The sequence below is a fragment of the Mandrillus leucophaeus genome, unplaced genomic scaffold (genome assembly GCF_000951045.1).
Source record: "Mandrillus leucophaeus isolate KB7577 unplaced genomic scaffold, Mleu.le_1.0 Scaffold829, whole genome shotgun sequence".
NCBI classification, from domain to species: Eukaryota; Metazoa; Chordata; class Mammalia; order Primates; family Cercopithecidae; genus Mandrillus; species Mandrillus leucophaeus.
The window spans coordinates 375,344-393,630 of record NW_012109019.1 but is presented as its reverse complement, the minus strand read 5'-3'; the positions used below and the strand labels follow the sequence as shown (position 1 = coordinate 393,630).

General features: G+C 47.4%; 1 protein-coding gene across 5 annotated transcripts in view; it reads left to right on the top strand.

Annotated features, from left to right (window-relative positions):
- ANO10 (anoctamin 10) overlaps positions 1–17,326 on the top strand; it is a 260,737-nt gene extending 243,411 nt beyond the window's left edge. For 4 of the 5 annotated variants that reach the window (XM_011968089.1, XM_011968085.1, XM_011968088.1 and 1 more), the window contains one exon: positions 16,687–17,326. In XM_011968089.1, coding sequence (XP_011823479.1) covers positions 16,687–16,755 — 69 coding nt within the window. In that variant the 3' untranslated portion in view covers positions 16,756–17,326. The remainder of the gene's footprint in view (positions 1–16,686) is intronic. The other variant, XM_011968086.1, reaches the window with a different exon arrangement.
- Positions 17,327–18,287: the final 961 nt, after the last annotated feature.

The window sequence follows — 18,287 nt, the reverse complement described above, 5'->3', positions numbered from 1 at the left end:
GGATGTTAAATCATCCCTGCATCCCAGGTATGAAACCAGGGATTTTTGTTTTTTATTTGATTTATGTGATATATCACATTTATTGACTTGCAGATGTTAAACCATCCCTGCATCCCTGGTATGGAACCCACTTGATCATAGTGGATTATCTTTTTTTTTTTGGGTGGGGGGGGGATGGAGTCTCGCTCTGTAGCCCAGGCTTGAGTGCAGTGGTGCGATCTCGGCTCACTGCAAGCTCTGCCTCCCATGTTCACGCCATTCTCCTGTCTCAGCCTCCCAAGTAGCTGGGACTACAGGTGCCCACCACCACGCCCAGCTAATTTTTTTGTATTTTTAGTAGAGACAGGGTTTCACTGTGTTACCCAGGATGGTCTTGATCTCCTGACCTCGTGATCCACCTGCCTCGGCCTCTCAAAGTGCTGGGATTACAGGCATGAGCCACTGCGCCCAGCCATGGATTATCTTTTTGATATGCTGTTGTATTCTGTTAGCTACTATTTTGTTGACAATTTTTGCATCTGTGCTCAAGGATATTGGTCTGTAGTTTTCTTTTTTTATGTCCTTTCCTGGTTTTGGTATTAGGGTGATACTGGCTTCATAGAATGATTTAGGGAGGATTCCCTCCTTCTCTGTCTTTTGGAATAATGTCAATAGGATTGTTACCAATTCTTTGAATGTCTGATAGAATTCAGCTGTGAATCCATCTGGTCCTGGATTATTTTTTTTGTTGGTAACTTTTTAATTACCATTTCAATCTCACTGCTTGTTATTGATCTGTTCAGAGTTTCTATTTCTCCCTCGTTTAAACTAGGAGGGTTGTATATTTCCAGGAATTTATCTGTCTCCTCTAGGTTTCCTAGTTTATGCACATAAAGGTGTTCATAGTAGCCTGAATGATCTTTTGTATTTCTGTGGTATCATTTGTAGTATCTCCCGTTTCATTTCTAATTAAGCTTATTTGGATCTTCTCTTTTCTTAATCCCACTATTAGTCTATCTTTTCAAAGAACCAGCTTTTTGTTTCATTTATCTCTTGTATTTTTATTTGTTTGTTTGTTTCATTTAGTTCTGCTCTGATCTTGGTTATTTCGTTTCTTCTGTTGGGTTTTGGTTTGGTTTATTCTTGTTTGTGTAGCTTCTTGAGATGTGACCTTAGATTGTCTTTTTGTGCTCCTTCAGACTTTTTGACATAGGCATTTTGTGCTGTGAACTTTCTTCTTAGCACCACCTTTGCTGTATCTGCACTGCCTTTGCTGTATCCCAGAGGTTTTGATAGGTGGCATCACTATTATTCAGTTCAAAGAATTGTTTAATTTCCATCTTGATTTCATTGTTAACCCAATGATCATTCAGGAGCAGGCTATTTAATTTCCATGTATTTGCATGGTTTCAAGGGTTTCTTTTGGAGTTGATTTCCAGTTTTATTCCACTGTGGTCTGAGATAGTACTTGCCATAATTTCAATTTTCTTAAATTTGTTGAGACTTGTTCTGTGGCCCATTGTATGGTCTATCTTGGAGAATGTTCCATGTACTCATGAGTAGAATGTATATTCTGCGGTTGTTGAGTAGAAAGTTCCATAAATATCCGTTAAGTCCATTTGTTCTAGGGTATAGTTTAAGTCCGTTGTTTCTTTGTTGACTTCCTGTCTTAATGACCTGTCTAGTGCTGTCACTGAAGTACTGAAGTCCGCCACTATTATTTTGTTGCTGTCTATTTCATTTCTTAGGTCTAGGAGTAATTGTTTTATGAATTTGGGAGATCTAGTGTCAGGTACATATATATTTAAGATTGTGATATTTTCTGGTTGGACTATTTCTTTTATCATTATATCATGTCCCTGTTTGTCCTTTTTAACTGCTGTTGTTTTAAAGTTTGTTTTGTCTGATATAAGACTAGCTACTCCTGCTTGCTTTCGGTGTCTATTTTCATTGAATATCTTTGTCCACCCCTTTACCTTAAGTTTATGTGAGTCCTTTGAGTCCTTATTTGTCAGGTGAGTCTCCTGAAGGCAGCAGATACTTGGTTGGTGAATTCTTATCCCTTCTGCCATTCTGTATCTTTTAAGTGAAGTATTTAGCCATTTACATTCAACATTAGTGACATGGGTTGACTGTGTCCTGGCCCAGATCTCGTCTTGAATTGTAGTTTCCATAATCCCCATGTGTCATGGGAGGGCCCAGTGGGAGCTGTTTTTATCATGGGGGCAGTTACCCTCATGCTGTTCTTCTTATGGTGGCAGGTGAGTTCTCATGAGATCTGATGGTTTTATAAGGGGCTTGTTCCCCTTTGCTCGGCACTTCTCTCTCCTGCCACCGTGTGAAGAAGGACGTGTTTGCTTCCCCTTCCCCCATGATTGTATGTTTCCGAAGGCCTCCCCAGCCATGGAGAAATGTGAGTTAATTAAACTTCTTTCCTTTGTAAATTATCCAGTCTTGGGCACTTCTTCAGAGCAGCGTGAGAACGGATTAATGCAGTTAGTATTGAGATGTGAGGTACTCTTCTATTCATCTTGCTATTTGTTGCCTGAATGCCTTGTTTTTTTCATTGTGGTGGTGTTTTTTAGGTCCTGTGAGATTTATACTTTAAGGAGGTTCTATTTTGGTGTATTTTGAGGATTTGTTTCAAGATTTAGAGCTCCTTTTAGCAGTTTTTGTAGTGTTGGCTTGGTAGTGGCGAATTCTCTCAGCTTTTGTTTATCTGAAAAAGACTATCTTTCCTTCATTTATGAAGCTTAGTTTCGGTAGAAACGAAATTCTTGGCTAATTGTTTTGTTTAAGGAGGCTAAAGATAGGACCCCAATCCCTTCTAGCTTGTAGAATTTCTGATGAGAAATCTGCTGTTAATCTGATAGGTTCCTTTATAGGTTACCTGATGCATTTGCCTCACAGCTCTTAAGATTCTTTCCTTCATCTTGACCTTACCTAACCTGATGACTACGTCCCTAAGTGATAATCTTATTGTGATGTATTTCCCAGGTGTTCTTTTAGGTTCTTGTATTTGGATGTTAGATTTCTATCAATTTTGGAGAAATTTTCCTCAATTATTCCCTCAAATATATTTTCCAAACTTTTAGATTTCTCTTCTCCCTTGAGAACACCAATTATTCTTAGGTTTGGTCATTTAACATAATCCCACACTTCTTGGAGGCTTTGTTATTTATTTATTTATTTTTATTCTTTTTCTTTGTCCTTGTCAGATGGGGTTAATTTGAAAGCCTTGTCTTTGAGCTCTGAAATTCTTTCTTCTGTTGGTTCAATTCTGTTGCTGAGACTTCCAGTGCATTTTGCAATTCTCTAAGTGCGTCCTTAATTTCCAGAAGTTGTGATGGTTTTTTATTTATGCTATCTATTTCACTGGAGATTTTTTCATTCATATCCTGCATCATTTTTTTTTAAATGTCTTTAAGTTGGACTTCATCTTTCTCTGGTGCCTTCTTGATTGGCTTAATAGTCAACCTTCTGAATTCTTTTTCTAGCAGTTCAGAGATTTGATCTTGGTTTGGATCCATTGCTGGTGAGCTAGTGTGATCTTTTAAGGGTGTTAAACAACCTTGCCTCTGCTGTATTACACAGGTCATCAGGAAAGTTGGGGAAAGCCAGCAGCCACAGACCTTACCCAGCTCCCATGCAGCCCACAGTCCAAAAGGCCAGTCTCCCTCCCACCATGCCCCCACAACAGCGCTGAGTTTATTTCCAGGGCTGAGAACTTTCCCCAGGCTACATGCCTCCCAGCCGAGAAAGCAAGCCGACTTAGTTCCTGGCTGTCCCACAGAGCCTGCGGCAGCAGTCCACCTCCTTCAAAGGGTCTGTGGATTCTCTTGGCTTTCCTGGTATGTTCCTACAGTAGTTCTTGGAGCAAAAGTTCATGATGTGGGTCTCCACGCGCTGCTCTGTTTGCCCGAGTGGAAGCTGCAGGTTAGTCCTTCCTTCTATTCGCCATTTTCAAGTTCAGGGCTCACTCCTCACTGCTTCTAAGTTCTCCAATTGCAAAAGCACATTCAATATTTTTAATAAAAAAAGGCATATGCTTTAAATATTATCCAGTTTATTATTAACTGTACCCCATTAAAATGTGTAACCTGGAGGAAAAAGAATGGAAAGACAGTCCCTTGGTGGTTCATGCTGTCTGTGCCCCGGATGTGTTTTGATGGCCTTTTGTCACCAACTGGGATAGCATTGTGTCACTTGAGTTCTAGATTTGCGAAAATATTGACTGGCTGCCGTGTGTGCTCAAGATTCTGTAGCATAGCAGTGAGGAGTGTTCAGTGACATTTTCATCAACTTGTATTTAGTGATCAGTATTGGTTACAGGGACTGCCACTCAGGAAGGGCTATAGGTAATGGAAAATTAAAGTGAAATGAAAGGTGTTGGGGAGAAGCAGTAATTAATCCTGCTTGCTGAGGTTTATAGGTGGGAATGAGTAAAAATTAACTTTTCTGAGGGAAAATGATGTCAAGTGAATAAAGCTAGAATCCCTGCCTAACACTGTGTTGTTCCTACACAAAAATCAAGCATAGTCAAGTCAACCATCCATGGCTCTAGCTTCACCCAGGTTCTATAGAAGGGGTGCCTAGTGCCTGCAATTCTGACGACTCACAGCCATCAGCACCCAGGGGTAGCCCTTCTCAACTGGCCAGTAACAGGGCCCTGCTCTTGGGGGAAGGGTACATGGTAATCTTTTGTGCAGTGAGGGGATATAGAATTTAAAAAATCATAATGTTGTAATTATCAATTTTGTTTTATTCATAGTAGTAATATTGAAATTTTAAATGACATTATAGAGGATATAGATATTTGCATTTATCAAAGGGCTATACAGTGTTCAGATGTGGGGAAAACTGCCCTGGGAAAGATTATAAAGCTGATGGGAAACATTTATACTTTCTCTGTGGCCTGCAGTTGTGGCTGCATTTCATAAGGATCTGTTTTCACCTTGGTGATGGACTTGGTGTTTCTGAAGAATGGAACCAATCCCCTCTGCCACCACCAGGGGTCCTTTGATGCCTGGGTGCCTCCTTTACCTTCCCAGGTGTGCAGAAAGTGGGTGCAGAGCTTCTCTGGGCAGAGAAGGAGCTCACCCTTTGGCAGCTGCTCCTACTCATCCCACTTTCACTTTCCTTGTGGCCACTGGCAGTGTTTTCTTAGATTAAAGTTGTTCTCCCTTTATAGTTAACAGTAACATTTACTAAGTTGTGTTGAAACTGATGTGGGCAGTGGACTGTCTCCTACATTTCATTTAGTGGGCTTTTACCTCATCCTTTAACTTTCTAAACTGAGTTTCTTTCTCATGCCACAGTGAAATTGTGTCCCCTCATACTCCATGAGTCGGGACTCCAGTGGGAGGCTGGACACTGGATTACCTCTGACCACCAAGGCATCTTAGATGGCCACCGCCACCACTATGCCACCCAGCTCAGGGTCCTTTTAGAGACTCTTTGATTTTGAGAGTGCTTATTTCTATTCTTTGGGCTTTTAAACTTTTGTGTCATGCCTTGATCTAACCAAACTGTCAAAGTTTCCGTTCCTGGATCTGTAAATGTCACCTAGCCATGGCTTTCACTGAAGGAACCTGCGGAGGGTTTCTTTGGAGCAGCCACTTGTGCTTGGTGTCCGCTGGCCTGGCCATGCCTCCTCTCCCGGCCTGAACCTGAGCCCTGGCTCTCTAGCTATCAACATGGAACCTGCAGATCAAAGATGAGGGCTGGCTAGATGGTCATCTTGGCCTTGGATGGTCACAACCTCTCTGGATCTCATCTCTCAAGGGCCCCAGGTGACCTGTGTGGCAACATAGGGGACTCTCTGGCTTGTGAAAGAGCAATGCTGCCGCCCTCCTTGGCTCCAAGGGCTTCCAGACAGGAAAGTAGTTATTCCTGAAGGACTTGGCACCCTTCCTCCCAGGCAAGGAGGAGGGAGCACCTTCCTGAAAAAGTGATGCTGTGGGCTTACTTTTTGTGCGGGGGCTTACACCTGTAATCCCAGTGCTTTGGGAGGCCAAGGCAGACAGATCACTTGAACCAGGAGTTTAAGACAAGCCTGGGCAACATGGTGAAAACCCATCTCTACAAAATATACAAAAAATGAGCTGGGTGTGGTGGCACACTCCAGCCTCCCAGCTACTCAGGAGGCTGAGGTGGGAGGATCACCTGAGCCCGGAAGGTCCAGGCTGCAGTGAGCTGTGATTGTGCCACCACACTCCACTTCAGCCTGGGTGACAGAGTGAAACCCTGTCTCAAAAAAAAGTAATTTAAATATTGTTTTAAAAAAGAAGTGATGCTATGTAAGTCTTGTCCAAGAAATGTCTCCTCCAGATCAGATGCTCTTGGTCATCTAGATGACCTGAACAATTGGGACAATGTCCTAGTAACATCACTGAATGTGTCAGTGTCATGGGGCCGAGGATAATATGCAAGAAGATTGTAGATCTCGCTGGCTTCTGAAACAGCTCCCCGCCATCTTACAGCAGAACCTGGATGGAAGATCTCCTCTTTGCATTTCTGTTTGCAAAATAACATCACAGCTGTAGATCTAGTTACAGTGAAACTAGAAAGAAGCCATGCCAAAGTTATTTTAAAAAGAAACTTCATTCTTTGCCCTATGATTTGGAGGCAAACTGGTTACATGTTATTTTTACATTACTATTTGAATACTAAAAAATATGAAAATTTCCCCCTTTCTCAGAATTGGTGTCACCTTCATTGTCTTTTTGGTCCTCCCATCTGGGAACATCACTCCCATGTCTTCCTCACTCTTTGTTGCCCTCTTACCTATGTTGCCATAATACACATAGTTGATGGTCATTCCAGAAGTAATTGTAGCTTTTGTAAATAATTATATTATTTCCTTAAGATTAGTCATAGGTTGCTTTTGATGTTAGGGACTTTGATTCTTTTTATTTACAATTATACCTCTACTTCACAAGTGTCAAAATACTGCCCCCCAGCCGGGCGCGGTGGCTCAAGCCTGTAATCCCAGCACTTTGGGAGGCCGAGACAGGCGGATCACGAGGTCAGGAGATCGAGACCATCCTGGCTAACACGGTGAAACCCCATCTCTACTAAAAAATACAAAAAAATTAGCCAGGTGAGGTGGCGGGCGCCTGTAGTCTCAGCTACTCGGGAGGCTGAGGCAGGAGAATGGCGTGAACCTGGGAGGCAGAGCTTGCAGTGAGGAGAGATCAAGCCACTGCACTCCAGCCTGGACGACAGACTGAGACTCCATCTCAAAAAAAAAAAAAAAAAAATACTGCCCCCATCTCAGCCTCAGGCCACTGCTCTAGTACCCTTGGTCGATGTCCACAGTACACCCCCAGCCCACTGTTCTCCATGCTTATATCAGGATATTTCACAAAACTGTCCATTCAATTCAGCCTTTTAAGCAACATCTGTTGCCAGCTTTTTCTCTTCATCCAGTGGAGGAGACATGGCTTATTTTAACCTTTCTCGTTCCTGAATAATTTATTAATGTTTCTGCTCCCTTTTATGTGTTTAGTAAACTGCAGTCCCTTGCAGATTGAGGTTTCTAGTTCTGCCATGCTCTTTGTTGGCGGTGCTCTTCAGCAGCTCTCTATCCCAGCCAGATGGTGACAAGAGGCCATCAGAACACATCTGGGGCACACACAGCACTGAACCACCAAGGGACTCCTTCCATTCTCTTTCCTCCAGGTCACACGTTTTAATGGGGTGCAGTTGGTAATAATTGGATAATATTTAAAGCACATGCCTGTTTTTTATTTATTAAAAATATTGAATGTGACAAAGTTGTAAAAACAAACAAAAATAAACAAACAAAAAATATACGGCATTAAATCCATCCCTCAAGGAGCTTCTGTTCTAGGAAGACACCCTTCTCCCCCAGGCTCCTGTGGCTTGCCATGGACAGGAGGGGAATAAACTGTCCTGTTGCGCTCTCTGGCTCTGGAGTCCAGGGAGTCCTGCCTGAAGATTCTGAGGAAGTTGTGATTTCAAGAATTCACCTGCCTCTTTTAACTAGGAGAGTAGGAGACCTGGTCTAAATCATTTTTGTTTAAAGGAAGTGCCTCTGCATCCGAGTTTCAGCTGCTTGAGCATTTGTGATTTTGCCAACTGTCTCACTGTGGTTTCCACATTTTCGTGTTCTTGTTCCCGTTGGAAGCCTTTCTTTAAAAAAAAAATCATCAGGGACTTCTGGATATTTTTTAAAAATTGATTCTTTTTTTGTGAGATGGAGTTTCACTCTTGTCACCCAAGCTGGAAAGTAATGGTGCGTTCTTGGCTCACTGCCACCTCTACCTCTTGGGTTCAAGCGATTCTGCTGCACTAGCCTCCCGAGTAGCTGGGATTACGGGCACCCACCACCACACCCGGCGGTTTTTTGTTTTTGTTTTTGTTTTTTGTATTTTTAGTAGAGACAGGGTTTCACCATGTTGGCCAGGCTGGTCTCAAACTCGTGACCTCAGGTGATCCACCTGCCTTGGCCTCCCAAAGTGCTGGGATCACCGGCGTGAGCCACTGCACCCACCCGAAAAAATGATTCTTAAAGTTTTTTTTGTTTGTTTTTTGAGACAGAGTTTCACTGTGTCACCCAGGCTGGAGAGCAGTGGTGCAATCTCAGCTCACTGCAACCTCTGCCTCCCGGGTTCATGTGATTCTCCTGCCTCAGCCTCCCAAGTAGCTGGGATTACAGATACCTTCCACCACGCCTGGCTAATTTTTATATTTTTAGTAGAGACGGGGTTTCACTATGTTGGCTAGGCTGGTCTTGAACTCCTGACTTCAAGTCATCTGCCCACCTCGGCCTCCCAAAGTGCTAGGATTATAGGCGTGAGCCACCATGCCCGGCTGATTCTTAAAGTTTTAAATACTCTTTAATATCTTGCTAAAAGGTGTGCATATAGATCAAGATAAGGTTAACCTAGTATATCTGGAGCCAGGCTGCCATGGTTTCAGAGATTTAGCAGAAGCAGGAAATCTGAGCCAGGTGTGACAAGACAAAATTGGATTCACACCAATAATTCAGAGATACTTGCAAGACCTCGTGGATTGGAAGTGTGATCCAGTTGAATCTGAATCTCAAAGCACAGGTGACTCCGGTGGACAGTTGGGTGATATTATTATAGTACAGAAATGAAACGTCTAGATCCGACATCACGGGAGGGGCAGGGCAGCCTGCAGGTTAGGAGCCAGCTCTGGAGCCAGACGGCCTGGGCTAAAACCTGCTATATAACCTGGTGCAAGTTTCTCAACCTTTCTGTGCCTCTGTTTTTTCTTTAAAATGATAATGGTATGTCTCTCATAGGGTGGTTATGAGGAGTAAATCAAATGTGCATAGCGTTTAGAACAGTGCCTGGCATGCAATGTGATGTAAGTGTTGGTCACTATAAATTTAAATTATACACAGGTAATATAGCAGACATTAAAAGTCATATCAACAAAGGAGGTAAAAAAGAGGTGTTGCTGTACAAGAGCGATTAGAAATGCAGGAAATGGGGAGAAAAGTAGCCAAGATTGGCATGAACCTGGCACAGGGAACCCTAGGAAGCATAGGACTGATACCCAGACCCACGGGCCTGAGCCCTACAGCCTGCAGGAACCATCTAGATGGGTGCGTCCACTCCGTGCTGCAGCCTGGGGGTTATGCAGAAGGGTCTGTTGGATTAGTTACTAGGTGATTTCATGTATATTTGGGGTATTCATAACTTGGAGAAAATACCAGTGCCCACTGATAGAACATGAAAGGACAGAAGGGATGAGCAGCCCTGGTGAGGGCTCGCTGCCCCTGACGACTTTTCCTAGACCCAGGGAGGTTGGTCCGTTTTGCTTGGTCATTTTGTGATAGCATCCAGCTCTTTCTGGCCACCTGTGGAACCTCATGACCTGTAGCATTGGCAGGTGTGTGAGGAGTCCAACAGCCCAGATTTGGGAGGTGGCTGTAGTTAATCAGATATGACTAGCTCCCTGTTCCGGAAGCGTCAGAATAAGTGTGTGCCTGGGGATGGCTGGAAAGCCAACCTCTGGCTTCTGTGGGCTCCTCACTCTCCATGGGAAGTAATTTGCAGTCTCACAATATCTCCTTTCAAAGTCCTTTAACTTCTGTTTTGGGAAATTTTGCTCTGAAACCCAGATGTGCAGAGAAAACAGGGCTCAAAAGATCATTTGAGAAACAGACATTACACCTTTGTTTCCCCTTTTTGAACTGACATCCACCCACCCCACGGTCAGCTCATGCAGTTAACGGACTGTGTCATAGACTCCCTCATACGTCTCCTGTTGCTTGAGCGGGAGCCTTTCTGGAGTGGGGATTTGATTTTCTTGGAGGAGTCTTTGTTTCTAGCTGGGACCAAGCTGGTAATTTGGCACCATCCTTCTCCCACACAGCTGTAACTGCAGACCACCTTCCCCTTCACCAGAGCCACATCTGAGCTTGCTAACCATGATTTCTGTCACACTTCCCCGCCACCCCACCCCTGACCCTCACCCAGCTTGAGCTTGCTAGCCATGATTTCTGCCACCCACCCCTCACCCAGCTTCTGAGTCAAAACCCTAGGCTGGGACCCAAATCTGTACTGTTACCAGGGCAGGTAGCTGTTGGGAACCCTGAAACCCAGTGCTTCTGACATAAAGCCCATGCTACTGGTGTGTTTTCTGTGATCCCATATATGGGACTGGCCAATTCGTGGGCCATAGTGTGATGCTGACTTCAAGAACTTGAGTATGTGTTACATGAGAAAAGAGGCTTTTCTCTTTCATACACATGAAAAAAGAGGCTTTACAAGTTCATCAGAATTACACTGAGGTTACTGGCTAAATTAGAATTTCTCTGGCTGCTACTGCAGGCTGCAAGCTGGTCCCTCTTCCAGTTTTCATGGAGCACCAACTCAGTGCCAGGCACTGTCATAGGGCCTGGGGTCTAGTCATGGCCCTGCTCTCTGGATACCACATACCAGGAAGGATACAACATTTAAGACAGAAAAAAAATCTGCAAATAAACAATGAATAAACCAGATGGTAATGAGAGGAGTGCAGGAATGGAAATAGAGGGATGGGATGGTGACAGGGGAGGAGGAAGTAGAGGGATGAGGAAGAGACAGGCTGAGGACTGAGTGGCAGAAAGGAGTTGCCAGCAAAGCTCAGGCAGGGCAGGCAAGCCTGGGTAGAGGGAGCTGGTGGCTGGAGCAGAACCAAGGCTGGAGTGCAGGGCAGCAGGGTATGAGGATGAGAGACAAGAAGGGATGAACTGCAGTCCCCAGCGTGGTGGGGACCTTGGAGTGGCATATACAACCCTCCATTTAAAACCCTGCTTGGGCTGCCTTGGGACAAGAGTGGGACGGTCTGGGGTGCAGTCTCAGTGCAGGCAGGGGCACAGCCTTGAGGAGGGAGGCAGGAGCAGTGGTTGTGTGACAGGTAGAGGGGCTGGACCGGGGGAGCAGGCATCCGCAGAGATGGCCAAAGTTCCACGGTCTGAGATGCTGGCTGGTGGTGGCACTGCTTCCTGAGATGGGGACAACTGGGAGAGAGACTGGCTGGGGTGGGAGGTAGGAGGTGGAGCACTGGCACTTGTGGTTGCCCGCAAGTCTTACATTTTTACATTTCGTCAAGTATTAAAACGAAGCAACAGTCAGAGGGAGAGGTGGGCGTAACTCCCTCCAGGACTGCCTGGTGGGCTGCTGTGGGCACCTTCTTGCCCCTCTACTCACTGCTGTCGTGGCTGGTTAGAGCCTTATGGCATCACCAAGCCCAGACAGCCTTGGACTTTTTAATCATTGTATGATGATATTTTCAGAACACTGTTTGAAGTAAACTTTCCAATAGACATAACGAATAAAGTCTTTGTGAAAATAGGTGCTTCAGAAGCCCCACTCTCCTTTTTTGTCTGGATTGTCAGGCTTGATTTTTGCCCTGACTCTAGTTGTATGTCCTCAATAAGCTGTGTAGCCTTGTGAGTTCCCAGGGCCATGTCAGTGACACCTGTAGAGAAGCCCGTGCTTGTGGTTGCAAGGCATGAATAAGGGGTGTGTGCACAGCCTGAGTGGAGGAGGCTCGAAGTTGATCTTCCCTTCTTCCCTGCCATTCCCTTCTCAGGGAGACTTGGAGGGTGGCTTCGTTTCAGGCAGTGGCTCTCCGCCTCACCTGCATGTTAGAATCACTTGGGAAGCTTTGAAAAGTCCCTGTGCCCAGGCCACACTTAGGTGCATTAAATCAGATTCTGGGTGGGGGAGTAGGAATGAGTAATCATGATGCTCTGTTCTCAGGCCTGCACACCTAAGGCTAGGGTGGCTCAGGGGAGCCAGGTGCTGCTGCTGGGCTGAACTGGCCTGAGAACTCCATTCCCACACACCCTATGTGGCCACCAGCCTGGCTCCATCCCAGCCACTGCACCCTGCACTCAGAGGACATGAACAGTGAGGCCACTGGTGAACAGTAACTGGTGACACATGGGATTTTCTATCCTTCAGTCAAGGGCTCCCCAGACAGATTCCTTCTGTAGGTCGTGGTTTGGGAGGGGGACAGGGGTGAGAAGGGGTAATGGAGTAGTTGCTAGTAGATTTAAAATTGAGCAGGAGATGTAATCAAATGGTAGTAATTCCCTGAATGCTATGAATAGAAGGATCCTAAAGTTTATTGTGGGCTCAGCCAGAGGGAGTCTCTGCTACAAGGCTGGGAGGGAGAAGGGGTCATTTCAGGTTCATGGTGTCCACCGTGGTTATCACGAGTCTATGGAATCCACCGTGGCCATTCCAGGTCTGTGGGAAGCGTTGCAGTTCTCAGAAAGTTTTCTGTACTTCTCCAAAGAGAAAAGGGGATCCAGTCACACAGTCTTCCTCAGGTCAAGCTGTGCATTTGGCCAACACACTTAATGATTGGGTTCCTATTATAATCATTAGTAATCATGATGCAAAAAATTAGTGCTTTTTAAAGAATAATTTGGAGCATGGGTGTTTTAATGAGTCACAAGTTAGGGGAAAATTCCATTCTCTCTCCATTTTGATACTTTTTTGGAGAAGTTGTCAGCTCTATTATCTTGCTTATATTTTTATGAAGGTTTTAATTTAAGGATCCCCAAAGAAGCCAGGTTTTTTTTAAGGGGATAATGTTGCTCACTCCCACCCCACCCACCCTCCAGCCAGGTTTGTTAAGGAGAAGAAGCCAAAGAGCTGAGCTGCCAGAGGCAGCCTGGTGCCTAGGCACTGTCCCAGCCCACTCAGCCAGCGCCTGCAGTATGGCCTGGGAGAAACCTGTTTCACCCCTTGTGGCCCAAGCTTGCTTATTTGTGAAAGGTGACCGACAACAAATCAGAGATTTGCAAGCCTGGGATAGCCAGTGGAAAAACTCAAGGGCTCGTTAAAAATTCGAGTCTGGGGCCCACTGTAGGGCCTGCATTTAATCAGGTCTCAGGATTCTTAAGTGGCCATGAGACTGACTGTTCTTCAAGTTTCCTTCCTGATCATAAATGTTGTGATCCTGACGTCGCTTCTGCCAGTGCTCCCACTTCCCCATCGGGGAGGGTGTGGGAAGTGCTCTTGGACCAGGACTGTGATTAGGGCTCAGCCTCCTCTTCACCAGGAGGGCAGGTTTGCATCACAGTCACTACAGGGAAGACAAATGAGATATTCTTGTTGTAAGTCGCATGACCCCATACTGAGGGTTACAGACTCAGGAGTGGTAGATAGCAATTAGTTTACCTAAGAGAAGCTATCTTAGGGCCAGTCAGCCAGTAATGAGTATCTGTGGCTCTGACTCCATTTGCAGCCAAGGGAGGTAGAGGCCTGCCCCATTTACACAGAAAAGGTGTGGGTGTCAGCCACTGACTTCATGACAACTTAACTTGTCTCAGCAAAGCAGGCTGTTGCAGCTCATTTCCTCCAAATCACTTGGGTTTTTCTTTGGACTTTAGCTGCAGGTTTTAATTTCTGGTTCTGCCATTGGCTTAGGGTCTCCCAGCTGGAGATTGTGGGCCCAGGCAACCCAGGGAGTTGAGTTGAGCCCCCCTCCATATCATGGCCGTGGGAGGGACAGTGCCCTTGGAAGGAAATCACCTGGTCTGCCACTGCCCTGTAGAGGCCCTGAGAGCACAGCCTTCCTGTCCCCTCCTGCTCTCCTGGCTGCCAAGTTCGCCTTGAGTCATCCCATGGCCCTGGCCCAACTTGGGGATCACAGAACTCCAGTGAGGCTTGATCATTCATGGCTTTAAAAGAAGCCTTGCTCCAGGGCAGGTGAAGGAAAGAGCAGAAATGTGCAAATGGCTCCTGCCTGGCCTGAGGCAAGGGAGGTCTGGAGGATCCCTGGCCATTCTTTCTACCTTTGCCACCAGCAGTGCAGTTCAGCGCAGATGACCTTGTGACCTCGCGGACATCCTCAGGCTCTTAGGTGCTGCCCTGAGCAAGGCAGGCACTGCAGGTGGGAGGAGCCCAGTCGAGTGAGTTCTGAGTTCCTTCCCCGAACTTGGGTGAAGCCCCCAACCCTGGGCCTGAGAGAAGGGGCTGTGGCCCTGAAGAAGCCCCTCATGGGCACATCAGTTATAAGGACAAGTGGGGGGCACCCCAGAAGCAGCCCCAGGAAGTGAGACAAAAGTCACATTGGGTTTGGTCATTCGGAGGAGAAGGCCCATCCACCCTGGCTGCTGTGGAGCAGGGCCCCTCCCAGAGAGCTGCTGGACGCTTCTGTGCCTGACCTCACGGGGCTTCCAGCCACACCTGCCTTGAAAGGAGCCTCAAATGCTCCCATTTTTATTTTCTTCCCCATGTGGAATGCCAGGGAAATGTGGCTGCAAGGTTCTGTGACAAGCTGGGGAATGTTCTGTCTTCATTACTGTTTTAGTTTAGTTAAATTTCCTGGGCACAGTGGCGCATGCCTGTCGTCCCAGCTACTTGGGAAACTGAGGCAGGAGGATCCCTTGAGCCCAGGAGTTCGAGGCTGCAGTGTGATCACACCTCTGCACTCCAGCCTGGGCAAGAGTGAGACCCTCTTAAAAAAAAAAAAAAGACATTTTAAAAGTCGTATAAGTATTAAATGATAACAGCTAGAAGAGTCTGCAGTGAACCTGGGCTGAAATATTATAGTTTTTATTTATGGTGATATTTTATATCTGGAGTTAACAGCATGGGCTTGTGGGAAGACCTGAAATGTTAGTCATGGAAGAGGTAGCAGATGCAAAAAACTCCGGGGAGACTTTTACAGGGCCTGGCAGTTCAGCCTCTCTAGATTTGTGAACTATTAATCAAACCATCTCTATCCCCCTGGCAGGATGAAGGTTATAGAAATCTTACAGTGGTGGGTCATTTGGACAGGGCATGTCCCTGGGCCCGTGTTAACTCCTGTGTCTACCCCCTACTCCAGGCCTGCTGAAATGCTGTGGCCCCTGCAGAAAGAACCCTGTCACCCCCACTGCTGATAACCTGGTCACCTTGACTCTCCGTAGCCCCCTTTCTTATCAAAAGTCATCTCCTAAGCCCTGCTTCGACATGGATAAGAAAGGGCCGGCCAGTCCCCTCCCCAAGCCAAATGCAGAGGGCTCAGCTTCCAGGAGCCATCACTGAGCTGCCCCATGGGAGACAGGCCAGGCTCAGAAAACAGGAGAATGGTCAGGAGTTGAGAGCGCCTTCCTGAGGCGCTGCAGAGCTAAAGGATACTTAGAAGGGTAAGTTAAAGCAGCAGACAAGGGATTTCGATAGACAGCCTAAGAAAGCGGCTTCTCCCACTGAAAGCCACAGGGAGCACGGTATTGCTTCCAGCCCTGTGTAGCCCTCGGGGCTCTCAAGATGAGTAGCCAGGTACTGGGGGCACCGGCCGCGTTTGCACTCAAGACTTTTGTTTTTCCATAAGTGAATCACTGTTATTGAAAATCTGTTTGAAGCCAACTTCCACAGTATTATAGTTATTCATTTATTCAACAAATAGGGCAGAACTGCAGTGGTGATTTCTAGCCACAAAACTGAAGTGTCTGGGAACTTCAGGGCTGGGGTAGGGGAAGGTAGGAGCAGCAGAACTGCCCCTCACACCGCTGCCTGGCTTGTGGGCACACGCACTCCCTTCTGACACCTCCCTGGAAGTCTCCTATCCTGCCCTCCAGGAGGGCGCCTCTATCTCGATGTCACCCTCACGGAGACTTAATGGGTTTTTCCCAGTGAGGATGGGGGCAGAGGGGTGAGGGTAAGTCCTGTGGCTGTACTAGGGACAAAAGGCTGGTGAGAAACATCTGATGATTTGGGGCATCTGTTCTGTGCCAGGGACTTCGTGGACAACAATACTTGCAGCCACCCTGCAAAATATGCATTCTTGCACTCACTGCAGATTTGGAAACTCCAGCTCAGCGAGGTCAAACTGCCAGGGTCGCTCAGTGCCCAGGGGCAAAGCAAGCACTTGGTCCCAAGCCTATGCCCCGTCCTCTCTCAGGCCCTGTCCCCCTATTCCTCTCATCCTGGCCATCCAGGGAGGAGACACCAGCTGCTTCTCATTTCAGTGTCCTTAAAATCCCTGCTGGTCTGGGCTCACACAGTGCGACATTGCATTTCCACCACACCAACCGTCTGCCATCTCCTCAGAGTCAGACCCAGGGACTTGCTGGAAGCTGCAGGCAGCATCAGAGTCACCACTTCCCTGGGGTCAAAGGCGCTGACCAGGCTTCCATAGAGAGCAGAGACCTCTGCCACTACTTAGGTGCCACTCCTTAGGCTTCTGTGGCTCACCTGGTGTCCTATTTTCTCTTAACAGCAAATGAAGCTCATGACCAAGAACCTGAAAGAGGAACCAAAGGAAAGCGGGAAGGAGAAGGCAACCTGAGAGCCCGGTGTGCCCAGCTGCCCTGTTGGCAGAGGCCTGTGTGCCACACCCACCACGGTGGTGGGGGATGGGTACTCGGGGCAGCATCATGGCTCCTGAACCCAGACCCAATGCTTAGCCAAATGAAGTAGCTCCCATGTGACAAGCACCCGTCTCAGTGTCGCAGTGGCCCAGCTCAGGATCCTTGGCAGTTCCTGGCAGTTCCCCCAGCCCCACCCTGTCTGTTCCTTCCCAGGCCCCACACACTGCTCCAGCTGCCAACTTTGCTGCAAAGCCACTGCCATCCTTGAGCCTCTCACCATGAGTGAGCCACCAGCTTTCCATGTTCCCCTCACAGCAGTGTCACTCCCGGCCCCACCATGGCCCAGGGACCTGTGGACAGGTTGGGGATGGGGTGTGTACCCACTGTGCTCATCACAGGAGCCTCAGTTGAGAGCGGGGTACAGTAAGGCAGTGCTTCCCACGCTGGACCTCTTTCCTGGTTCTCTTTTGCAATATGTTAACAGACCCTTTATCAACATAAACAATAGTAACTGAGCTGTTAAAGGCAACCTCTCTGACTCCTCTTGCCCACATGGGGACTGTAGTGGGCTTCCCTGTTCTGAAACAAGCATGGGTGAGGTCACTGAAGGTGGAGTGGTGAGATCAGGAGCCCAGGGTGAGGGGCTTGGCTGGAGGCCAGGCACCAAAGCTTGTAGCTGAAGACTGGGCCATTTTTGAGAACGGCTGCTGCTGGTGGTGCCTGCCTACAGGGACACCAGGGCTTTCAAATGCAGGGTGTACCCATGGTGCCAAGCCAAGGGCCAGCAGCCACTCCTGGTGCCCTTGCCTGGGCTTGGGCTTGCAGAGAAAAGGGCCCTCCTTGCCCAGTGGTGGTGCCCACCTCCCTAGCTGTGTCCATGGACTGCCCTGCATTCGCAGGCACAAGCATGCCATGTGCTGCCCACGTATACAGCCCTTCCCACCAGCACTGGCTATCCTGCTGTAGCCAAGATGCTGCAGACCCGTGGGCACCTTCACTCGGACAGCAGCAGATGCCCTGGCCCACCCGGAGAAGGTGAAGAGCCGGGAGGGCCGCCGTGCTTCCTGGTTGGCAGAGGCCTGTTTCCCTCAGCTCAGGAGTCAGGTACCTTGATCCCTCCCCCACCTCAGAGATGGGGCAGCCTCCTCAAGGCAGCTCAAGCACCACTTGTCTTTGGAGGTCCCGACTCTCCCTGTCTGCCCCTTCATGGGTGTTTGTGTTGGTCCTGCGAGCCCATCCTGTTTTCCAGAGTGGACACGCGTCAGTGAGTTTTGCCCCTGCCCTTACATGGGATGAGCCACTCCAGGGCCTTGTTATTCAGTGGTTGTTCAGTGTTTGATGGACAGTTTCTAGAACAGGCTCATGTTTTGAAATGTCAGTGAATGGCAGCCACCAATATAGGCCTGAGTCTTGAGACCCCAGGATCTTTACTCTGTTTCAGCCTGGGTGCCTGTGTTTGCTGGGAAAGGAGAAAGTTGAAATGGCGCCCTTGGCACCAGCTCTTGGTGTC